General features: G+C 39.8%; 22 protein-coding genes, 1 non-coding gene and 1 pseudogene across 23 annotated transcripts; 11 read left to right on the top strand and 13 right to left on the bottom strand. All coding sequences in view use genetic code 6, as the record gives it.

Moving 5' to 3' along the window:
- Positions 1 to 72: 72 nt before the first annotated feature.
- SS50377_21806 (Ribosomal protein L7Ae/L30e/S12e/Gadd45 family protein) lies at positions 73 to 468 on the bottom strand (the record flags this gene model as incomplete). Its single annotated transcript, XM_067905700.1, has 1 exon — positions 73 to 468. One exon carries the CDS (start codon positions 466 to 468, stop codon positions 73 to 75), a length of 396 nt encoding a protein of 131 aa, XP_067767017.1.
- An 82-nt stretch (positions 469 to 550) lies between these two features.
- Positions 551 to 1,270, top strand: SS50377_21805 (Yip1 domain-containing protein; the record flags this gene model as incomplete). Its single annotated transcript, XM_067905699.1, has 1 exon — positions 551 to 1,270. The coding sequence occupies one exon, from the start codon at positions 551 to 553 to the stop codon at positions 1,268 to 1,270; it is 720 nt and encodes a 239-aa protein (XP_067767016.1).
- Positions 1,271 to 1,295: 25 nt separating this feature from the next.
- On the bottom strand, positions 1,296 to 1,553 carry SS50377_21804 (uncharacterized protein; the record flags this gene model as incomplete). Its single annotated transcript, XM_067905698.1, has 1 exon — positions 1,296 to 1,553. One exon carries the CDS (start codon positions 1,551 to 1,553, stop codon positions 1,296 to 1,298), a length of 258 nt encoding a protein of 85 aa, XP_067767015.1.
- Positions 1,554 to 1,984: 431 nt separating this feature from the next.
- On the top strand, positions 1,985 to 2,443 carry SS50377_21803 (Myb-like DNA-binding domain-containing protein; the record flags this gene model as incomplete). The annotated part of the gene is made up of 1 exon (XM_067905697.1): positions 1,985 to 2,443. One exon carries the CDS (start codon positions 1,985 to 1,987, stop codon positions 2,441 to 2,443), a length of 459 nt encoding a protein of 152 aa, XP_067767014.1.
- Positions 2,444 to 2,452: 9 nt separating this feature from the next.
- On the bottom strand, positions 2,453 to 3,040 carry SS50377_21802 (uncharacterized protein; the record flags this gene model as incomplete). Its single annotated transcript, XM_067905696.1, has 1 exon — positions 2,453 to 3,040. One exon carries the CDS (start codon positions 3,038 to 3,040, stop codon positions 2,453 to 2,455), a length of 588 nt encoding a protein of 195 aa, XP_067767013.1.
- A 216-nt stretch (positions 3,041 to 3,256) lies between these two features.
- SS50377_21801 (Cysteine-rich membrane protein 2) lies at positions 3,257 to 4,726 on the bottom strand (annotated as a pseudogene).
- Positions 4,727 to 4,767: 41 nt separating this feature from the next.
- Positions 4,768 to 5,961, bottom strand: SS50377_21800 (Cysteine-rich membrane protein 2; the record flags this gene model as incomplete). The annotated part of the gene is made up of 1 exon (XM_067905695.1): positions 4,768 to 5,961. The coding sequence occupies one exon, from the start codon at positions 5,959 to 5,961 to the stop codon at positions 4,768 to 4,770; it is 1,194 nt and encodes a 397-aa protein (XP_067767012.1).
- A 202-nt stretch (positions 5,962 to 6,163) lies between these two features.
- Positions 6,164 to 6,259, top strand: SS50377_t20019. The gene is made up of 2 exons: positions 6,164 to 6,199; positions 6,225 to 6,259. It is a non-coding gene; the product is annotated as a tRNA-Thr (tRNA).
- A 180-nt stretch (positions 6,260 to 6,439) lies between these two features.
- SS50377_21799 (uncharacterized protein) lies at positions 6,440 to 6,685 on the top strand (the record flags this gene model as incomplete). Its single annotated transcript, XM_067905694.1, has 1 exon — positions 6,440 to 6,685. The coding sequence occupies one exon, from the start codon at positions 6,440 to 6,442 to the stop codon at positions 6,683 to 6,685; it is 246 nt and encodes an 81-aa protein (XP_067767011.1).
- Positions 6,686 to 7,216: 531 nt separating this feature from the next.
- SS50377_21798 (uncharacterized protein) lies at positions 7,217 to 7,612 on the top strand (the record flags this gene model as incomplete). The annotated part of the gene is made up of 1 exon (XM_067905693.1): positions 7,217 to 7,612. The coding sequence occupies one exon, from the start codon at positions 7,217 to 7,219 to the stop codon at positions 7,610 to 7,612; it is 396 nt and encodes a 131-aa protein (XP_067767010.1).
- Positions 7,613 to 7,730: 118 nt separating this feature from the next.
- Positions 7,731 to 8,615, top strand: SS50377_21797 (WD40 repeat protein; the record flags this gene model as incomplete). Its single annotated transcript, XM_067905692.1, has 1 exon — positions 7,731 to 8,615. One exon carries the CDS (start codon positions 7,731 to 7,733, stop codon positions 8,613 to 8,615), a length of 885 nt encoding a protein of 294 aa, XP_067767009.1.
- A 1,363-nt stretch (positions 8,616 to 9,978) lies between these two features.
- SS50377_21796 (uncharacterized protein) lies at positions 9,979 to 10,323 on the bottom strand (the record flags this gene model as incomplete). The annotated part of the gene is made up of 1 exon (XM_067905691.1): positions 9,979 to 10,323. The coding sequence occupies one exon, from the start codon at positions 10,321 to 10,323 to the stop codon at positions 9,979 to 9,981; it is 345 nt and encodes a 114-aa protein (XP_067767008.1).
- Positions 10,324 to 10,383: 60 nt separating this feature from the next.
- On the top strand, positions 10,384 to 10,695 carry SS50377_21795 (uncharacterized protein; the record flags this gene model as incomplete). The annotated part of the gene is made up of 1 exon (XM_067905690.1): positions 10,384 to 10,695. One exon carries the CDS (start codon positions 10,384 to 10,386, stop codon positions 10,693 to 10,695), a length of 312 nt encoding a protein of 103 aa, XP_067767007.1.
- A 114-nt stretch (positions 10,696 to 10,809) lies between these two features.
- Positions 10,810 to 11,745, top strand: SS50377_21794 (uncharacterized protein; the record flags this gene model as incomplete). The annotated part of the gene is made up of 1 exon (XM_067905689.1): positions 10,810 to 11,745. The coding sequence occupies one exon, from the start codon at positions 10,810 to 10,812 to the stop codon at positions 11,743 to 11,745; it is 936 nt and encodes a 311-aa protein (XP_067767006.1).
- Positions 11,746 to 11,988: 243 nt separating this feature from the next.
- Positions 11,989 to 13,536, bottom strand: SS50377_21793 (uncharacterized protein; the record flags this gene model as incomplete). The annotated part of the gene is made up of 1 exon (XM_067905688.1): positions 11,989 to 13,536. One exon carries the CDS (start codon positions 13,534 to 13,536, stop codon positions 11,989 to 11,991), a length of 1,548 nt encoding a protein of 515 aa, XP_067767005.1.
- A 784-nt stretch (positions 13,537 to 14,320) lies between these two features.
- On the bottom strand, positions 14,321 to 14,662 carry SS50377_21792 (uncharacterized protein; the record flags this gene model as incomplete). Its single annotated transcript, XM_067905687.1, has 1 exon — positions 14,321 to 14,662. One exon carries the CDS (start codon positions 14,660 to 14,662, stop codon positions 14,321 to 14,323), a length of 342 nt encoding a protein of 113 aa, XP_067767004.1.
- A 98-nt stretch (positions 14,663 to 14,760) lies between these two features.
- SS50377_21791 (Transmembrane domain-containing protein) lies at positions 14,761 to 15,837 on the top strand (the record flags this gene model as incomplete). The annotated part of the gene is made up of 1 exon (XM_067905686.1): positions 14,761 to 15,837. One exon carries the CDS (start codon positions 14,761 to 14,763, stop codon positions 15,835 to 15,837), a length of 1,077 nt encoding a protein of 358 aa, XP_067767003.1.
- A 20-nt stretch (positions 15,838 to 15,857) lies between these two features.
- On the bottom strand, positions 15,858 to 16,088 carry SS50377_21790 (LSM domain-containing protein; the record flags this gene model as incomplete). Its single annotated transcript, XM_067905685.1, has 1 exon — positions 15,858 to 16,088. The coding sequence occupies one exon, from the start codon at positions 16,086 to 16,088 to the stop codon at positions 15,858 to 15,860; it is 231 nt and encodes a 76-aa protein (XP_067767002.1).
- A 43-nt stretch (positions 16,089 to 16,131) lies between these two features.
- SS50377_21789 (Transmembrane domain-containing protein) lies at positions 16,132 to 17,400 on the bottom strand (the record flags this gene model as incomplete). Its single annotated transcript, XM_067905684.1, has 1 exon — positions 16,132 to 17,400. The coding sequence occupies one exon, from the start codon at positions 17,398 to 17,400 to the stop codon at positions 16,132 to 16,134; it is 1,269 nt and encodes a 422-aa protein (XP_067767001.1).
- A 296-nt stretch (positions 17,401 to 17,696) lies between these two features.
- On the top strand, positions 17,697 to 18,563 carry SS50377_21788 (Cathepsin B; the record flags this gene model as incomplete). Its single annotated transcript, XM_067905683.1, has 1 exon — positions 17,697 to 18,563. One exon carries the CDS (start codon positions 17,697 to 17,699, stop codon positions 18,561 to 18,563), a length of 867 nt encoding a protein of 288 aa, XP_067767000.1.
- A 100-nt stretch (positions 18,564 to 18,663) lies between these two features.
- On the bottom strand, positions 18,664 to 19,005 carry SS50377_21787 (Thioredoxin domain-containing protein; the record flags this gene model as incomplete). The annotated part of the gene is made up of 1 exon (XM_067905682.1): positions 18,664 to 19,005. The coding sequence occupies one exon, from the start codon at positions 19,003 to 19,005 to the stop codon at positions 18,664 to 18,666; it is 342 nt and encodes a 113-aa protein (XP_067766999.1).
- A 430-nt stretch (positions 19,006 to 19,435) lies between these two features.
- SS50377_21786 (uncharacterized protein) lies at positions 19,436 to 19,714 on the top strand (the record flags this gene model as incomplete). The annotated part of the gene is made up of 1 exon (XM_067905681.1): positions 19,436 to 19,714. The coding sequence occupies one exon, from the start codon at positions 19,436 to 19,438 to the stop codon at positions 19,712 to 19,714; it is 279 nt and encodes a 92-aa protein (XP_067766998.1).
- A 109-nt stretch (positions 19,715 to 19,823) lies between these two features.
- Positions 19,824 to 21,137, bottom strand: SS50377_21785 (Eukaryotic peptide chain release factor subunit 1; the record flags this gene model as incomplete). Its single annotated transcript, XM_067905680.1, has 1 exon — positions 19,824 to 21,137. The coding sequence occupies one exon, from the start codon at positions 21,135 to 21,137 to the stop codon at positions 19,824 to 19,826; it is 1,314 nt and encodes a 437-aa protein (XP_067766997.1).
- A 93-nt stretch (positions 21,138 to 21,230) lies between these two features.
- Positions 21,231 to 21,473, bottom strand: SS50377_21784 (uncharacterized protein; the record flags this gene model as incomplete). Its single annotated transcript, XM_067905679.1, has 1 exon — positions 21,231 to 21,473. The coding sequence occupies one exon, from the start codon at positions 21,471 to 21,473 to the stop codon at positions 21,231 to 21,233; it is 243 nt and encodes an 80-aa protein (XP_067766996.1).
- Between the last annotated feature and the right edge of the window lie 75 nt (positions 21,474 to 21,548).

Genomic DNA, 21,548 nt, shown 5'->3' with positions numbered 1-21,548 from the left:
ATAAAATTAGCCAATAAAAGAAGAATAATATCCTTAAAAAGATCCACTATTTGCAATAATAAAAATAAATGATCACACTACTTTAAATCCAACATTATCGATCATCTTCTTCTGAGCAGCTTCAAATACTTTTTTATAGTCTTTATCCTCACTTTCATATGCTAATACTGCAACAACTGAATCTTTCAATCCACATGCTTTAGCTATGTCACTTTTAGAACGTAAAAACATATAAGGAACATTTTTTTCAGCAGCCATTGTTGGGAAAGCCGCAAGAATCTAGGTAGGCATACAATCTGCAGCTAATAAAAGGATACCTTTTTTATCACGTTTAAGCTGTTTTTTAACTTCTTTAACACCTCTAGCAAGCTATTTTAATGGATGCAATTTTTCTAAAAGCTTATAAGCAGTGGATTCTAACTTTTCATCAGCTAATGGGTTTGCTATAGGTGAAATTAAATTAGGCATTATTAAAGTGAAAAATGGAGTGTATATCTATATATTATTATTTTATATATTATTACATAGTAATACCTTTCCTTTATAAATCATGGCTGATTTTGATCCGAATAATCCAAATCAACAAGTATCTGAAACATTATATTAACAGCCACCTGCCTTTGTATAAAATGTTATTAATGATAATTTACCTTAAGGTTGCACTAAAGTATTCAAACTTGCATTTTGGTAGCAGTATTTCTAACTCACACAATTAGATATATTTTAAAGAGTCTTATCAGCATTAGTAATATTTAAAGGTGATTTCCTCACTACAGCAGCATTAGCTGAACCAGATTTATTTATGCCATTCTGGATCCCAGTTACTCTAGTTTTTATAGCATTTTTTGCATAAGTCGTATTAATGGTTATCAAGTCAGGTACATCAATTAGTAACAGTATTGGTATATTTTCAGGAATTGTAGCAGGATATGTTTATGTTATCACCCTCATTCTGTGGGGAATTGTTTGGTGTATGGATATGAAAATAGACTATACTGTATGCATGTAATTAGCTGCATATTCTCTAATTGTATTAATTCCAACTTGTGCGTTAATTCCTTTAGTTGGATTTTTGCCTATCTACATTTTACCAATAATATTTACGTTAGGTGCTATTTGGAGTACTATCTTTATTAGCAGAAATGTTATTAAATATGGATAACAATAGTCTAGTGATAAAGGAAAGAAAATAGGATTTATCGTTGGATTTATAGGTGTCCACTGCTGCATTATGGTAGCGCTAGGATGCGTCCTATTTGTTGTCAAGTGACTGGTTTTAAATTTTGAAAATTGTATCACTGTGCTCCATCACAACCTTGTCTGGATATAGAGCCATAGGTATTGGGAGTTTTTTGGTTAATGGTAACAGTTAGTTCGTGCGGGTCTTACTTTTGAAGTGGGGGTGGGTAGCTTACCGGCTTCACTGGTCCTTAGAACATTGATACAGAATTATATAAATTCGAAGTTACACCTCTATTACCAGTGTCAACATCTTCATCTCTATGGAGGCGCTTATGTGCTTACTATTAAAGTTTTCCTACTATATTTGGCATGCGGACTGCTGGAAAGATATCTATGCTATAATGAATAATATTTACTTTATAATTTTCTCGCGGTATATTTTTGAAATTACTAGATATTATATAATATATACCGAAATATTTACCTAAATGCGACTACTACCAATATCTCCACCTCAAGTGCTTTCTCCCGTCAGGATACAAGCATAATAAAACTAAAAACATAAAATTGTTACCTCAGGTAATTTTTTAGCAGCATAGCTTGAAGATGGTGGCTTCTAACTAAAGAAGTTAGACGTCCATGAGCAGGTTGTCGTGCACAAAAGTATATTCACTGCTATAGCTGATACATAGCTAGTATAGTATAGATTTAGGTTTAACGATGAATTGAGGCGAAAACCCAAGGTTGCTAGCTATTCATAGTATCAATAATATCAAAAACGAAAACAGACAAATCCATAAAAATGAATCATCTAAGATATTATCATTTAATTTTTTGGATAGTGGCTGTATTTCAAGGCCTTTTAGCGTAGTTTCTATAATTGAAATATTAGAGAGTCTACGCAACCAATCATGTACACTATTTTTATATATATGCAGTTCTTTATATCTCTACTTGTTACAAAATGATCCCAGATTATTCGGATATCAAAGCTCCTATTTGGACTAAAGCTGAGGAGTAACTACTCTTCGATTATGTTATGGCACATGGGTTGGCAAAAGGATACGTTTCTTGGGTTAATATCAAGGAGGTGTTTCCTGACCGCAGTTTGGCTTAGTGCACGTCAAAGTTATTCCGAATGCGATAGAACCCAGACCGTTATAACTTTCGCAAAGCAATCCGAAAGGCGCGTAACAGGGAACATCCAAAATAAGAAATAAGTGTTGGCATATTATAAGAGATTTTACGCAGTATGTAGTGATCAATTCCTTCATTCAGCCCTAAGTCCTTCCTCCACAACACGTCTTACGTAGCCATACCCAGTACGACAAAATCCACCTATGATACCTCTCTTTAACACATCCCGGTCTAGCTTTTCACCACGGGCAAGATTAACGGCTACCTATCCGCAGATGCTTCCAGCAACTCCCCATATAAACTCATCTGTATAAGATGGTCTTCTTCTTCCGTTCGCGTTAGCCGACATCTTGCTTCCATATCCAGATACTACTGATCGTATAAACTAGTTCAAGCCGTGATCTGTAACCTTACTCCAGTTAAGTGGCGTGCCAACTACTTTAGATAGTGCGATATCTACGAGGCAGTCAATAAGAGCCTCATTAAAGGAATTAACAACTCTCCACTCAGAGTGAAACCTACTGAAGAATAATTCTTGGGCTGCAGCTGGTACTATTTCCGGGACGAGCACGGCGGGACTGAGCCTTGGGAGATCGTATGATAATTTGACCGGGTTAAGGAATGTAGGCGTATTCTTGAATGATGAAAGGGAGTCAGAAATATATCTAGTGGCAGCTGTTGCAGTTGCATCTGCAAGTGTATGTTTCGTAAAATTAAGCATTGTGGAAGGGAATTTTTAAGTAAATAGACGCTTAATATATATAAGTTGTAAACCCATACATAATATACAATGCTGGGGTATACAAATTATAGCAGCAGCAATACGATTTCAATCAATTTATTCGAACGATCTCATCACTAAATCTACTTATGGTAAATCGCATTGTCACAGTTATTAGGCTCTGTGCCAACCAAAATCGAGACAATGTGGCATCACTCATCTGATTCTCGTATATTCCTATTTGCCCCTTCTGACAAACCAAACTATCAACCCAACTATCAGAGTGCACAAAAGCAGGCACCCGGTTACCGAAATCCCAATTATCCATCCCAAGGACAGGCCGGAGCTAGAATTTCCTCCCGATGGGACGCATAGCAAATTGCTCATGTCACGTTGATAACCTGACGCACAGAGACTGCAGTTATGATCCTCATCTAAACTATACCCCTTCAAACACGAACCACACTGATTTATCGTCGAGCCGCTACAGTTAGCACAATTCTCGGTTGTGCCACCACAGTAGCAGGCGGTGGTGATTGTTTATATAAGAGGCCCATCTACTGGGCAGAAATTTACAACTGGGTCTATTGTAAGATCCTCGTTCTGTCGGCAAAACTGTCCATTTTATAACTTGATTGTGCAGATCTTGACGCAAACCCCGGTTATATCTAGCTAGAACCCATCTCGGCATTTACGACAGCTATCTATCGAGTTCCCACAGTCCACGCACTAAACATCGAAGCAGGTCTCGTTACTGACGCAATTACCGAGAGGCCCAACAACTGGAAACACTCCTGCGCATTTCGTACACGTCCCGTCCAAATTTAGCCCATATCCAATCAAGCAGTACCCACAGTGATCGCTGTTGCTGGAGCAGTTCCCGCAGTTCCCGGTCGTATCTGATCCGCACGTACAAACCTTGGATGCCAAGTTGATGCTCGACTTGGGTGAGCAAATAACACAAAACCCGCCCTCCAGATGGTACCCATCCGTGCACGTGTCACAGGTGATGATTGGGAACGGGAGTGTGGTATGGGTACATGTTTTACAGCTCTTGATACCGCACTCCTGACAGTGCAGTCCGCCATTCTGGATGAAGAACCCATCTAGGCAGGTTGTGCAGGTCGTCGGAGCTGGAACCTCAGTTGTACCCATGTTAATCGTACACTTGCCGCAATTCGCGAAGCATGGCGTGCAGCTGTTGCCTGTGTTTAACGTGAACGTCAGCTCGCACTAATCACACTTTTTCGGGTCCGCACAGGTTAGGCAGTCATCGGGGCAGTTGAACTCGATACAGCTCTTACCGTCTGGAGAGGTGAAGCCCTTCTTGCACTTGACACACTTATGGGTATTGGAGTCGAGCTCAAAGTTTATGTGACATGTGTTGCACAAGTTTTTATCGCAGGAGACGCAGTACTGGACCGCCTGCTTCCCGCAGATGCAGCCGATAGCTGGCGTAGAGTTGGAGCAGGCGATGCACTGGGCGCTGGCGGTCACGTAGGTACCGCTAGGGCAGTTCTCTACGCAGGTATTGGTGCTCAGGAAAAGGCCAGAAGCACACTCAGTGCAGGTGTTGGCCTGCGCGCACTTGAGGCACCCAGGAAGGGAGGATGGTTTGGGGGTGCCGCTGTTGCAGACGCAGGAGGAGAGTTAATCGCAAAAATATAGTTTTAGTTTAAAAAAGTATCAACAACTTGAATATACTATTATATAATATAATACAATTTTCACTCTATCTTTTCAGGTTTTCCAGAAATGAAAGCCCTTTCTATTTTGCAAAATTTTTTATACCTGAAAATGCCGTAAGCGATACCGCCGATCACCCATAGGCATGCAAAGACAATGGCAGAGATACCAGCGCCGCTGATAACTTCTACATCTAGAGGATTGCAGCGTAAGTTCCCAGGTTCATAAAGATAGTTTTTGTCACATTCTACGCACTTTCCATCCTTATTCTATTTATATCCCAAAAAGCATTTTGCACAATTGTTTCCAGTTGTATCGCAGGATTGACAGTTTTCTGCGCCGGTGCAGTAACACGCTCCAATGTTCTATTTGCTGTCACAGGGACTAACTTTACCGTTATTGCAATACTCATTCATTTTCAACGTTTATTAACAAACTTATACGCATTTACCAATAGCGTTAATTTCAAATCCATTTTGGCATAGCCGACAAACGTTTTTCTTATATTGGCAATCGATGCAGTTCTAGTCCCGGCATAGTTCAGTTTTACAAAAAGCTTTAGGGCCTATTTAAGTCGTTTGGTCAGGACATTTTGTGCAGGTAATCGCTGACAAATGATAACCCACCAGACAGTTACCACATCCTTTAACTCCACAGTTTGCACAATTTTTACCCAATCCACATGGGCATGCTGATGTGAAAAGTGCGCTAATTGCGTTATTTAAAGGGCAGGCAATGCAGGAATTGTTGGACAAAACGTAACCGTCAAAACACGAATTGCAAGTTTGGGAAACGCAGTTTTTGCAGTTTCTTGGACATGGCAAACACTTCTTGTTGGATATACCATATCCTGAAGAGCAGGTAAGACACGAACTGGAGTTGCAAGTTTCACAATTATCGGGACATTTTGCACATGTGGCATCAGTTTAGACAAAATAGAAGGTCTTGCAGGATGTGCATTTTTTGACATCTGTGGGATTGCAAACTTTGCAAAACGGAACGGTACAAGACTATGAGCATGTATTATTAAATAATGTGTAATTTGGTAAGCATGAACCACAAGTATTGTTCTTGCAGGAAGTGCAGGAGGAAATAGAGTGGGAGTTGCAGGTACAGGATAGAGAAACTGAAGTGCAAGATGTACACGATGATTAATCTACGGAAAGAGAGAATTGATCCTCACAAAGGTCGCATTTTTTATTGTCTGTTACGTTGACAGTTTCACAATTTAGCATCATAGGGAATGGAGCAAAATAAAGATAGTTATTATATATAATATAAATTAATATATGTTTTGACAAAATAAGATAGATGATTTTTATGTGTTAAAACAGAGATGTATGTTTTATACTTTTTAGAATGTAAGGATATAGTTTTATATCAAAATAACTTATAAGATTTGTATTAGTAATACTTATTATAAACTATTTATATTCGGGTGCGGTAGTGTAATGGTAACATTCTTAAACCGTATACATTTAGTAATGTTACTTAGAGATTTAAGAGACCTGGGTTCGATTCCTAGTCGTGCTCCCTTTTGCGAAAACACAATAAAACATAGATCTTAGTATAACGTTATAATAAGGAATATACAAAAAATAGTGTACATTACAGTTAGCTAGATCGTCTATCTTACTATATAATGTAATCAAATATGATGAAAGAGACATAACTATATTATATGTCATTATTATTTTGATTTTCACTTTATAAATGAAATTGACTAATCGAGCAAAGTATAAAATTAGTCTATTACACAAAAAACATTAAGGATTTAATGCATAACCAAATAGATTATTCTCCCTGGGCACACTTCCTCCCGTGTTGTAAAATCAGGATAAATTATAAACACTAGTTTCATAAAGAACGAAAATGAAGCAATTTAATAGTAGTTAGATTTATCTAAATGGATTGGAATTAACTGATGAGGCTCTAACAGCACGCCGCAAGGATGATTGAGTTTCTTATTAAAAGGTTCTAGTTTGATCTTACTGTAGTTATTTCTAGTTCAAAATACCTTAGGTTATTATAATTAATATAAATATAAATATTTTTTATATTAAAGTAAGGGTCAACAAAAATGAATTTATTTATCATAAAAGTATATTTAGTATTTCTCAAAGTTATTCTCTCTAACGTAATTATTATATGTTTTCATTATATATTTATAGAATGAATGAAGTTCTTATTATAGCTCCAAAAATAAAATTAAATGATCAAAAATTATAAAAAGTTATAATTTTTTTTAAATAACATGGAATAAATATACAAGTAGATGATATTCCATAAAAAGTAGCGAAATTTCCCATATTGTAAAAATCACAATATTACGATCATATTGGTTTTCTACCGCAGTCAATACTATATAATAGAGATTTAACTTTCAAATAGTTATAAAATTCGTAATTAACTAAGTTTTTACCCTTTCAAAAATCTTAGTATTTTATTATCAAATCTAATAAAGCTGCAGGAGATAAACTTTCTCACAAAATGCGTATATCAGAAAGTTTTGATCCAGATAATCACTGTTAATCGCTAATTGATACCGATATTATGATAAAAGCTTATTGTGTTTTTGAAGAACTGGTTTATGCTGAAGCAAGAATTTAGAAATAGCTTCCGATAAATTTTGATAGCTAAATTGATAAAAGTAAAATTTACGGTATAAATATATCAGTTTCGGCTTTAATTTATTAATAGTTAAGATTAATAAGCTAATAGTTATATAGTATTTTTAAATTAGATCTTTTAGCGTTTGACTGCGTAATTAGCAAAAATAATAAACTATTTATCGTAGACTTGAATTATTTCACTCATGATTCAATTGATTGTAGTTTATGGGCATTATAATGGTACGCCAGGAGTAAAGAGTAAAAGATACTTTGATTTATTAATAGAATTTGCTTTTTAAGTATATAATAGTTGATAATAGTTAAATATTAATAATAGATTAATTTCTAATAAATAAGTTGCATTTAATACAATTGATAGATCTTTCCACGAAATGTAAATCTAGTCGAAAGGTAATAATCAGTATCCAATCACCTCTGTGTAATTCAATTAGGATGCTTCCTGTTTTATCACTACTACAAGACGCGGATTTTCTGTATTCAGTACCAAACCAGTTAAGCATTTATACTCTACAGAATTTGCGACAAATTTCAACATAGCATCTTTGCTTTTCAAATCTTCAATTACAGCTTTGGCATCTGACAATTTATTATCCTTATATGATGATCAATCGTAACGATTTCTTGGTGAACATTCGTTTGAGTCAAAAATACTTTAAATAAATCTAACGCGTTCCACTATTATCATTGTAGAGCATTTAAAAACATCGATATTGAATCTTAATGATATGGCAATTCTATAAACATATGAAACTGCTCCTAATCCAATGGGGGCCATTTCTTCAACACAGCATTTTGCAATTTTAGGAAATATCCCATCTTCTGTAAAAGTATTTTTCGAAAATGACTATTCTAAGTTTCTTTCAAATCTACATAAATCACCCATTTAACATATTTAATTATCCAGTGATGGGAAATATCTGGCAACAGCTTCTGAAAAAGGAACTATCATTAGAATTTGGAGTGTACATTCATAGCGTAAATATTGTGAATTACGTAGAGGGCATACATAGGCCTGTATTAATAGTATAGCTTTTGGGGAAAATGATATTATCGCTGTAACTAGCAGTTCGAAAACTTTACATGTATTTAAGATATAGGAGAGCGAAAATGAAATAAAAAGCTTTTTTAAGTAAGATATTGGTTGCTCACAGGCAATTTGTAAATTTGATGAAGATTAGATTGTTGTTGTAGGGGCGGATATGAAAGTTTGGAGAATAGATAGCTAAATGAATGTGAGCTTTGTTGATGTGGAGTGAGCTTATGCATATTGAGAGTAAGAATAAAGTTAGACGTTGTTTAATATCTGGGAATAATGATTCTAATTATGCTGATGTTTGGATTACTATCAAATAATGTAGTAAGTTAGCACGATACATTATGAATTATAACAACTGTCGAGTAATTTTTCTAAATAGTAAAGTAATTGAATCAAAAAATAATAATAAAATACAAATAAAACATAATAAATTGATTCACCTGCTCTCCTTGTAATATGCATATTGTCTGATACAAGAGTTGTGAGTAATTCACTTTATATATAGATTTAGGCGTTTAACTTTACTAATGAACTAGTGCTCTGAGTTAAACTAGGATATTGACGTTTTATTTATTAGTTGACTGAAAATTATAGTACTTGTTGATATTAGGAGTCTTAGATTTCATTTGAAATGATATTTTTATATAAATGTGAAATATTAATCTAATTATAACAAGTCAATCTTAATATACAGAATAAATATACCAAAACAGTATACAGGAAGGTAAAGTATTAAAATAGTATTGACTAAAACTTTTGGTTTTATTCACATAGATATTTCATATTCACTATCATAGCTTTCCCAGCAATCAATATATAGATTTTAGCTATATTTTATTATCCTGTTCTTTTAGCACATAAGCATCTTGTTGATTACAGTAAACTCTGAATGCAACTTCATTTTTGAAAAGAATACAATAATAATCCTTAATAATTACCTAAATAATATAGTATTAATTTGTCTCACTAATTTCCTGTTATTTATAATTCTATTAATTATTAAAGATATATGATAGAATATTCGTATAGAAATAATTTTCAACTTTTTACGAAAAACTGATCAAATATTATTATGATTATATTAAAATACATAAGTACCTTAATTTGATAGATAGTTATCGCTCACCTTTTAAATTTACTTAGTAATAAGTAATTAATCATATAAACATAGAATTTATGGATAGTACCCTATCACTCACTAAATTTAACAAGTGCAATATAATATATTAAGAATTAATGTCGAGTTTAAGACTCCTTCCAGACGTCGTAGATTATAGTTGGAGTTGTCACATAAATTATTCATAGATATACACAAGTATATTCAAAAACGCAGATGAAAACGAATCTTAAATAATTTTAGGTGACAGCAAACATCTATCGAATATAATTTTTTAAGACGGTTTAAAAAATATAATATAAACATGTTTCATGCTAGTTTTCGTTAAAAATATGGGGTTTAGGGAATAATAATCTTTGAATGGATAGATAATTTTGGTTCTATACATAAAACTTATTGGATAATTATATCTTATAGATAGATAAGGTAAAGTCACATCCTCTAACTTTAATCATCATAATCATCATCACTTCAATTAATCTTTTAAATTTTTAACCAGCTCGTCCTGCATTAATTCTTTATTCCCTTCGTTTTTCTCATAATAGGCAATAAACTAATCAAATTTATCTAATTCTGAAATTTAATCATCATATTTGGACAAAATCTCAATATATGCTATAATTTATGCAACTCTTAATTCTAATACATCTTAAAGGTCAGAGTTCTATAAAAATTATAATTCGCCATCACGAATAAAGATCTCAGTGTCAAAAAATTTTTATACATCGTATAATTCTAGTAGGATAACTACAGAAACTTATTTACCATTAATTCGTATGTTGCCTTCTGGAATTTTGATTTTCGTCATCATTAGTTTAAATATTATTATTATATAATATTTAATATATATTTCCACTCCTCAATTTTGAAAATGCAACTAGATGAATTTGCAAATCAGCTGTATTCGCGTTCTGAGCTTTTGATATCGAACTTGGATTCAATTAATGAGAAAATTGATGATTTTGCCACAAAAATTGAGCTCGCAGACGAGAGGCTCGAAATGTTGAGACTCTAAACGCCGAACCTGACGATAATCCGCGCAGACAGGGCACAGCTAACTAAAATTTCTAGAAAACAAGATGCCGCAATGAGTGTCAGTTTGATGGTAAACTGCTTCCTGTTCATCGCTATTGTGTTTGTTTTCTACGTTATCAGCGAGGGCGTAAATGGTAATTTTCTGTGATATTATTATAAGATTATCATCACATAATAATATTAATAATATTTTTTGATTTTTAAATATTAATTATTATTAGTATTATTATATAATATCTAATTTTAGTCATTTTATCTAAAAATGCTCACAAACGAGGAGATCTCGAATATTATGAAAAATACAGAGTTGCAACATATTGAACCTTCTTCAGTAAGATTAGATTAGAATAGAAATTTTCTAGCTCTGTTTATTTACTAAAATCAGATTTTTGAGCGTACAGGGCTCCAGATCATGCAATTTTCGAACTAACCGCTTTTCCCACAAAAATACGTCTAATTTCCAGGACTATTTGGTACAATAACTGATTTTGATTAGTAAGCTTTTTGGTGGTTTTTCACACTAGTTTTGGAATCGTAGTTTTTATACAAAAACGAACTGAACCTGAGAAATTTCTTCTAGCACTGCTATTATACTAAGGATTTCAAACACGAAGTCAACAATGTCTTTGAAAACTTGAAAAATCTAGGCGTCCGTGTGGGGTCAAAAATAGGCATGTTACAAACAAGCAACAGCTCACAGACGTGTTTCTTAGATTTGCTTCACGGTACCATGGTACCAGTCGGTCAGTTTGAGCGCTAAATTGCACTTTAAGAATGGAAGCTACAGGATATGCTCAACTAGACTGATCTGAGTGTTAAAAATAAGTAGTTTTTGGACAGTTTTTACGTCCCATTTTTCGCAGTTATGAGGGCATAAATCAAGAATGATTTGCTTGATCTAAAAAAGATCGAAAATACAGTAAGCCTGAACAACGTGGAAATGGCTGGATTTACTGACTCAGTATAAAAGGTACGCTTCGACTTCGAGTAGCATCGCATATTTTACTCTAAGAAATTAGTAGAGCTGGAAGCACTTTAGTAGAAGCTTGGGTTTTAAAAATGGGGTGTTGATGGTGTTATTATGCAGGATGGTTTAGTTGGTGAAAATCTTTATAGGGGGAAATAAGAAGAAATATTAGATTAGGAGAAGGAAGATCTTTAGAAATAGGATAAAAAGGGTCATAATGAGATAGAGTGAATGGTTTGGTTGCAAAAATTACAAGGAGTCGTGTTTTGTAATTTATTTTATAGATATCATAAAAAAAATGAATATAAAATTATGCTAATGATATATATTTAAATTCTCTGGTAATTATTTGTTGATTTTTTTTAATATAAAGCCACATTCTGACTAGTAGTTTAAGGATTCAATTGTCATATATATAAGCATTAATAAGTAAAGTAATAATAGAATCCATAAATTAGAATTTGGAAAATAATATCACTTTTTTAATCGAGTCCGGAGTAGCATGATCAAGAGTAGGCCTCCACCTATTAATATAAAAAGAACAAACATAGTTATTATACCATATGTAAAAATTTCAGGGCATATAAGGTCATCAACTGAATTAATAAATAAATACTAATTACCAATATAAATGATAAATTCTGTAGTGTTTTTATCTGTAAGTTCATTTAGTGAACTGATATTTGAAGGAAAGCAATATTATCCTTCTGCATTCGGATATTTGAAAACATTTGACAATCGATGTGTACCAGCAGATGTAGTCCACTATAAAATAAATTCATCAATTCTTTATTATATTATGAAGCTTTCTCTGATAGTAAACTAAATACAAGCGTATGTTGATGTGCATGTTAATACAACATGGCTAAAACTATTGCGCATTACGGTAGAATAATATTTAAAAGATTCCATCATAACATCATTCTTATACATATCGTAGAAAACAATTCCTATCTAAGTATCAGGATAATTACTTATTACAAGCAATCTTCGAATGCATTCTTCATATGTATAAAATTTCTGTTGATCACATCGAAATGTAAAAGTTTCATAAGAATGAAACTTAGGATCAGAATGAGCAAAGCAATATGAGTCTGATGAATTGCTATTACTAGCAGCTACACATATCTTAATAAGGAATTCATCATAATCTTCATATAGTTCCGAAGGAGAAGGTGTGATTGTCTATTTAAGTTCAATTGATTTATATAATGGCCTTATTATAGGATCAGAAATAGTAGGAATTTATTCTTAAGACATAAACTATGTAATAGGTTATCGTAATACTAAATTAATAGTAAACTCTGTATCCTATTCTACAAGCGACCCTTGTGGTGCATATGCTTATGTTTTTTTAGTAAATTTTTAAGGAATTTTTACATTATAATATCCAAGAGGAACAAGTAACGATTAAAATTCTTATATATAGGATGTACATGATGGCGTATCGCAAGTAGTATTAGTTAGAAACCAATCAACATAGTTATTTGCTAAACTTACAGTTAGTATCGCTTCATATTGAGTTTCTATACGAACAAAAACAGTTGATTCAACAGCTCCATCAGTTTGAAAATCACAAAGTATTTAAGGTACTTTTTGTAAAATAACTTCATTTGTGGAAGCATTATATAGCATATTTACATTTTTAAAACAATTTGTTCTATCAAATATTCTGGTACTAAAATGTATTGATATACCAGCTTGTTAAATGTTATTTTCTTTAGTACTTATAGTAAAAGAAGCTACTGAGAATTAGTTAATTTTTGTTAAATCCCCAACGGTTTTACTCAAAGATGATACTAATTGTGTAGGGTTATACATTTAATAATCAGACTAAAATACGAGATCACCAATTTATATATAGACTTTAATACTCTCTCCAATAAATACATCGCATGATTATTTATCTACTAAGCTTAATGCCTAATTAAATAAGCCACTTATCTCCAGCTCTTATGTTTATTATCTATATATCACTGATGTATTAGTGAAGCAATTTAGTGCTAATATTGTGGTCATCATTTTTGAGTATTATAAAATAATACCGTAACATAATATTAATTAATTCATCATCAATGTGTATGCGTACTAGAATAAAGATATTAATAATTACTACTATTTTACATAAGTATTTAATACTTGTAGAAATGCATTGAAGTAAAAGATAATAAATATCCTATAAATGTGTTGCATGATATTTTACAATATATCATAAGATATTCCGAATCAAATTAAATTAATAATTAGGTTTATTTAGTTGTAAAATAATTAGTTATTTATAATTATAATTAATTAAGTTCGAAATATTTTAGCTACAGATGAAGCGAGTCAATTTTCTAGAAATACCTTTAGTTGTAATTTTTATATGAGTTATTTTAGGTAAAATATAAAAATTAACTTTATATAACAAATTAATATTAGCAACAAATTTACTGATTAAACTTATTTGTACTAGCTATTTCATCCATTCATTGATAATCAATGCGTCTATTAGAATATAATAATTATTATACTATAGAGTTTTTTATTTATGACTACATTTCGTAATCTTCCTTTAGTGACAAAGACATTTAATATTCCTTATAGTATAAAATAAGACAACCTACTTGTACCTTCACTAAATAGTATAAACAAATAGAGATTAATCGTATGATAAGATAATGCTAATGGAAATTTTATCATTTTTAAAAATGAAATTAATTATTATTATACTTCAACAAATATGTATTACGCTATGTGATGGTATTTTAAACGGGCCTTTCCCCAGCCTGATGTACGCTGCGTGCCTTTACTAGCAAACCCCTGCTCAGCCGAAAATCATGTCCTCAGTCTTAGTTATAGCGATAGGTATCTGAGTGATTCCTTTTTACTACATTACGCTGGCCAGGGTTTCGAAGCCCTACCGCTTTATTGCAGTATCCTATGTTGCCAGCCTTATTACCATTCGCGTCCATTTATCAGCCCTGCTCCGCCCTGGTAATGCTCTGACACCAACGGCCCGGTCCTTCCAGGGCGCGTGCCTGGCGGAATCCAGCGACCTGGTGGTAGCGGCGGTTGGCGGGCTGAAACAGTACTCAGCCCCTACCGCACTCGGTGGAACCTACGAACCGACCGCCAAGCTGCTTTAGCCAGCACTGCTTGTGCGCATGTGCGGCGCTCGGCCCTACCATTGCAGATCTCCGCTTCCTTTCCCATTCTGCGGGACACCTATTATATGGCATTACAGCCCGTACCCCAAAGATCACAATGCTGGCGCTCCTCGCCGCTTCCACGCTGGCCTCCGGCTCCAACTACAGCGGGAAGCTGGGCCTCTCCCTCTCACCAAAGGTCACTTCCAACGTGTACGCCTTCGCTGGGCTGGACACCGCCTTCGAGCACCTGGCCCTCTGCAGGGATAGGGCCTTCGGGCTCGCGGACGGCAGGGTGCTTGCCTGGGGCAGGAACCTGTTCGAGGGCTTCACGTACTTCGAGGCTCCGAAGCCGCTGCGCCAGCTGGACGGCATAGCGGCGGTGAACATCTCCTGCGCGGACCACTTCCTGGCTGTCCAGACCGCCGCCGCAGTGCTCGTGCTGGGCCTGTTCCAGGGCACCAACCACACCGAAGTCGCGCTGGAGGTGCCGTTTGGCGGCCCGATAGCGCAGATCCTGGCCAGCAACAAGACGGTCTACCTCCTGAGCGAGGGCAGCGTCTTCACGACCGAGAATGGCGAGTTCGCCCCCTTGAAGGTGCCGTTCCCGGTGACCAAGTTGACTATTTTCGACGGCGTGCTGGCGCTCTACAGCGGGATGGTGGTGTACGTCGCCAAGCGCGGCCGGTACGTCCGCCAGCAGGCCGAGTGCCTCCAGTTCACGAACGCGTCAACCTACCTGGGCGCTGCCGGGGCGCTGTTCTACGACACGCTGCAGGTGGACTCGGGCGTCGCCTCCTACGCGCTGACCGCCGACGGCGTGCTGTACCTCAAGGGCGGCGACCTGTACGCCCTGGGGAGATCGGCGGCCGGCGAGCTGGGGTTCCAGGGCGTGGCCGAGCTCAGGCGGCACATGGCGTACTCGGTGGGGGCGGTGTTCGCCTTCGGGGACTACGCCTTCGTGACCGGGGTGCAGCCGGCGAGCGGGTTCAGGATGCCGGTCTGGGGGTACATCGCCCTCGGGGGCGTGGGCTGCACGGCGCTGCTAGTGGGCCTCGTGCTGCTCATCGTGTGGCTGAAGAAGACGGGCAGGATCAGCAGGTACCCGATCCTCGAGGAGAAGGCGCACCTGATCTCCGTCGACCGGCTCACGGACGCAGAGTGCACGACGCGGGAGGTCAGCGCGACCTACTGAGTGAGAGGCTTCGAATCACGTCAGAGCAGCCCCACGAACTGCACGCGGGACGCCTGGATGGTGGTGACGCCGGCGGGGGCCAGCTCCGTGCTGGAGAGCCTCTGCGCGGCGCCGTCCAGCACCAGGTTGCCGTAGAGGTCGTAGGAGAGCAGCGTCCCGGTGAAGTGGGCGCCGGTGTCCGTGACGACCGCCACCTGCCGGCCGACGTAGGCCGCGAAGGCGTGGGTCTGCTGGGCGAGGAACTCGGACATTGTGGAGGGGAGGTGATCCCGGAAAGTGAAGGAATTTATCGACTCAGTGCACGCGCTCCAGGGGCTCGGCGCGCGTCTCCACGGCGGTGATGATCTCGTCCTCCGCGGCCCGGTCGACGGTCTGTTTGAAGTCCTCGGCCGGGCAGTCCGCGTCTGGGGCGGCCTGGTCCTCGGGCTTGTGCCGGCCCATCCACTTGCCGTGCAGGACCTGGTTGGGACGCTTCAGGAAGGGGATGACGAGGAGGACGTTGTTGAAGATGAGCACCCCGCAGGTGACCACCACGAAGCCGGCCCACTTGACGGGCGTCGACTGCGGGTTCCAGGGCTCCCAGCCGAGCGAGATGGACATGATCCAGACCAGGATGGGCTTCAGCGAGCCGAAGGTGGTGCGGGTGGCGGCCGAGACGTGGTTGGTGATCTCCATGCCGGTGAAGTTGAGCACCAGCACGAACAGCGCGTAGAAGATGTGGTACAGCACCTGCTTGTACGAGATGGACATCTGGTACGCCCAGCCCGCGAGGTCCTCGAAGTTGGACTTGGGTATCGTGGTCGAGAGCGGGTCCGTCACGATGTTGAGAATGGGGAGCGCGATAGCGCAGAAGATGAGCCCCCAGCCGCCCTCGTTCGCGACGCCCATGAAGCCGATGGTCTGGATCCGGCGCAGGGACAGCTCCTCGGCCAGGTAGAACCAGGACGCAATGAAGCAGCCCAGCAGCGTGAAGATGATGCCCATCGCGGGGTTGAGCGCGACCGAGTTCTGCTGGGTGAAGAGGATGCTGCCGAGGGCGATGATGGTGGCGCCCAGGAAGAGGATCACGAGCCCCATCAGCTGGGGCAGGTCGAAGCGCTGGCGGTAGTCGCGGAAGATGCAGAGCGAGACGAGGGCCACGAAGACCACGGTCATGTTGGTCAGGATCGCGTACACCGAGGGGTCCGAGTAGTAGTTCCCGATGTTGAACATCGTGGAGGACACCAGGTCGAAGATGGTCGGGATCGCGAACAGGAAGGTGTGCGGGATGAAGCGGTAGAAGGTCTTGCCCTCCTTCAGGGGCGTCTGGGGCAGCGCCCTGTGCTTCCTCACGAACTCGCTCGTGAGCCAGATGAAGATGCAGCAGAACTCGCCGATGAACATGAAGAGCGTCTGCATGTAGGGGTGGTTGAAGGGGACCGCCGCGCAGGTGGGGCAGGTGGGCAGCGTCTCGAGGAACATCGCCTTCGCGACGAGGCCGCAGCCGGTGGAGCAGACGAGCCCCGAGACGATGTAGATCCAGACGACGAGGGAGATGGCCGGTTTCTTGCCTGTGGCCGCCATTTGTGAAAATGCCGAGAGTGCTGGACGCCCCAATATGAGCTAAAACCCGCTCCCTAAACTGATTCTTAATTTGTGTTACATGACCTTATTAGAAATACCGATTACCGCAGATATGTATACTTTGCAGGCAGGGAGCGGTCGCTAATATCCGCTGCATCGCCCCGAATACCTATATTTCCACCTTCCTATTTTACGGTAAAAGTGGTTTGAGCGCCCAGCGCGGAGCGGGATAGTTTCGGCGTGGCGGCCTGCCCGCGCGGCCCTTCCGCACAAAAACCGCCCGTTCCACTCCCACAATGCTGCTGACCCTCTCCGCAGGCTTCCTCTCGCAGAGGACGCTGGACCTCATCAACGCGCACCAGGGCCGCACCTGGAGCGCCACCATGCCCGACTACTTCGCGCGCAAGAGCCTCGAGCAGATCCACGCCGCCTCCGTCGCCAGGGAGCAGCGCCCGCGCTCCGGCCTCCCCCCTTTCGTCCCCGCGGCGGCGCCCATCCCCCAGAGCTTCTTCTGGCCCGACCAGCGCCCCGAGTGCACGCAGTTCGTCAAGGACCAGCTGAGCTGCAACGCCGGCTGGGCCTTCACCAACATCCTCACCTTCGCCGCCGTCCGCTGCATCACGGGCGTCGACGCCGCGCACACCTCCTACTCCTTCCAGGAGATGATCTCCTGCGACGCGCACGCCTACGGCTGCCAGCACGGCTTCACCTCCTACGGCTCGGACTACCTCGTCAAGAGCGGCGTCTCCACCGAGCGCTGCGTCGGCTACGTCAGCGGGCTCACCGGCGACTCCGGCAAGTGCCCCACCCGGTGCGACGACGGCAGCAGGATGCCGGCCAAGGCCAAGTCCGACGGCGAGGTGAAGGTGGTGGGCGAGCACAGCATGCTGCTGCAGCTGCTGAAGGCGCCCCTGGTCGCCGAGATCGAGATCTACGAGGACTTCCTCTACTACGCCAGCGGCGTCTACGAGCACACGGTCGGCGAGCTCATCGGCTTCCAGGGCGTGCAGATCGTGGGCTGGGGCGCCGAGGGCGAGACCCGGTTCTGGATCGTGAAGAACAGCTGGGGCGAGGCGTGGGGCGAGCAGGGCTTCTTCAAGATCGTGAGGGGCGCCAACGAGGCCGGCATCGAGAGCCAGGCCTTCCAGTCGTTCTGGAACTGAGTGACCGCCGTTTTACGCACTCGCGCCCTAACCGGCCAGTAACACCTGCGCCACGGGGACAGACGGGCCTGCGGAACTGCGCGCCAACGACGAAACGACCTCACTCCATCTGCTCCTCGAGCCACCTGCGCATCGGCTTCACGTCGCGCCAGAGGCTGTCGTACTCGGCGACGCGCTGCCCCCCGCGGAAGAGCACCAGCCCCGGGACGCCGTCGACGCCATGCGTGTCGCAGGTGACGCGGTCCAGGGCGCAGTTGAACTGCGCGAGCGCCACTCCGGCCGGGGCGGCGTCCGAGAGGTCGTAGAAGCGCGGGGAGAGCTGCTGGCAGTGCTTGCAGTGCGCCAGGTAGAACTTCACGAAGGTGTAGCGGTTCGCCTGCAGCGCCTCCTCCAGGCCCGCGGCGCTCTGCATGTTCAGCACGTGTGACAGGACGGCCAGCATTGATGTGGAGTGGAACGGGCCGAGTGCTCAGAGCCGCGCCCGGGACGAACGGTGACCAACGAACGGCCCACACGGCTGGCGCAGGGGTACAGACCGCCCCGCCAGACATGCACGCTGCCGCATCCTATCAATTAGACAAAACTCAACATAACTATTTTCTGAAATAGTAAATTCATTATTAGGCTCTTAATACCCTTATTGGGCATATCAACCGCTGCAAACTTAAAATAGACGTATTTTAACAATAAGTTAGCAGAACAGTTAATTATAATTATTATACACTCATATTATTTATTTTACTCTTTCCTAATTCTGATTTATTTATTATTCCAAAATATATTATTATATAATATGCATTAATATGTATTTAATTTACTGACAAAAATATATTGATTATTATATTATTAAAAGTATCTTTCATTCCCGCAAAATGGAAAACTTTTTTTCAAATTTCGGAACGAATAATCATGTACAAACATACAACCAATCTGCAATGCTCAAATAAGTGAGGAGTGAACTGGAGGCTGACCGCTGCAATAGCAAAATTCAGCAAAATTTTAATGCTGAAACTCGCAAAAGTATACTATAGGAAAAGCAGAAATCGTCGATAGATTTTTCCTACTCGCCCTCATCACGATTCGTCAGGAAGCCGATCTCGCAGCTAAGTTTTTCGAGTTCGAGCGTGGGTTATAAAATTTAAAGGAAGTGAAATTGGTATTATTATATATTATATTACATTATTAAAAATGTATAAATTTAACAATAAAATCTAATTTGATTTATGAAAACTATACACTAAGAACAAAATCGATCATCTCTCACATAAAGTCTTCTAAATCGTCTAGGTCGTTATTTTCCTTGCCAATATCCATATATTTGCCTAGCTCATTGAGGTCCATTTGCCATCTTAAAATTCCACCTAGACCACCAAAACCGCTACAAAACTAAGTGCCTTCATTTGAGTTTTCAGTCACCAAATGAATTTCTGCTCCGAATTTCTCAATATTTTGTGCAAGCCATTCAACAAAAAGTTCTGCTTCAATTTCTTCTTCGCCCTATCTAATTGATTCATCGTTATCAACTAAATTGATAGCGCCAGTAACAGTATTTACCAATTTATAATACTCGGTTCCTTCAGAATTTCTGCATTAAACTCTGTCCCATGGGAAGTCTTCCCAAACAACTAAATGTTCAACACTTCCCATTTCTAAGCATCTCAGTGTGTCTATAATACCAAAGCAGTATTTTCTAGTGTCTCGAGAAATATGATCTAAAAACTCATTGATGATTTTGACCTCTTTAAACAAGCGAACATCCTTTAAAATATCTCCAGCTTGTTCAATAGCTTGAGATAAGCCTTACTCCATACCATAGCCGATATCAACTTATTTAATAATACCTTCTTTGATTCTAGGGTCCATAAAGTCGCTTCCAGCCAAAACGTCTTTAAAGTCAGCGCTACCAGCTAAAATCACACCAGAAACATTAAGTCTATCACCAGTAATGAAGTATTTAGTACATAACTCCGTAATAATTTTGACGTAATTTCCACGCGCTTCCATGCGCAATCTAGCGAATCTAACACTGGACTGACCACCACGTCCGTGTTTTTTGGGCAAATCAACAAGCATTCTGTGTTTAATCTCTCTGTGACTACCACATAAAGTAGCTATCAGAGTGCCATGTCCATCCATAATGATGAACCCGTAGACCTCCTCAACGGTAAGCAAGTCCTTGACTTCTTAAGTGTGGAACACTCCATCACAGGAGTACATGAAGTTACCTATTGGTTTGCATGGACTGAAATGTACTGCAATTTTTTTGATTTTTCCATCTACGTAAACCTCGCCAGCAAATACAGCAAGACCATTTTTAGGCATTTTAGGATACAATTTGCATCTATTGGCCGCTAAAATGATAGCTGTCTGCACAGCTTAACGATTTTGGCGAGACTTAATGCAATCTGCCTGTGTGGCTTCTTAATTAAGCATCTAAACCATTTTGTTGATGTCTTCACCAGGTGGCATAACAAGGGATACTACTGATGTACTGTTTGTATTGGTGTTGTCGAGCTTCTATAGCTGCTTGCGCAGACGCCACATCTCGAGTTGGAGTAATTTTGCTTCGTCCATTTGGGAAGGGAAGGAAAAATGAAAAGAATTATAATAAAAGATAAAATATATTAAAATAGGTATATAGTTTTAATGATTGTGTGAAAATTGATATCACTGATAAAATGTGCCATTGGCTTGTGTTTGAGTCCAAATAAAAATAAAGACAATAAGGGCGAATAGAAGGATAATCATAGATAATAGTAAAATTAGAGGATCGTTTCTTTGCCTTGATTCCGTGCTTGTGATGACGTTAGCTAAGAGTTATTTGTAGTCTTTTCGCACAGATGTTTGAATGCCTAGCTCTATTATTTTCCTGCTCTCTTGTTATAATTAAATGTCAAACATATTAGACATTTTGGAACGAAATTTATAATCTTGAAACAATAAATTATAATGATATAATAATATCAGCAATTTTTTCTAAAATTA

Source organism: Spironucleus salmonicida, chromosome 2 (genome assembly GCF_000497125.1).
Source record: "Spironucleus salmonicida strain ATCC 50377 chromosome 2, whole genome shotgun sequence".
Classification (NCBI taxonomy): Eukaryota; Fornicata; order Diplomonadida; family Hexamitidae; genus Spironucleus; species Spironucleus salmonicida.
Note: the sequence above shows the minus strand (reverse complement) of the source record. Positions and strands in the feature narration are given on the sequence as shown.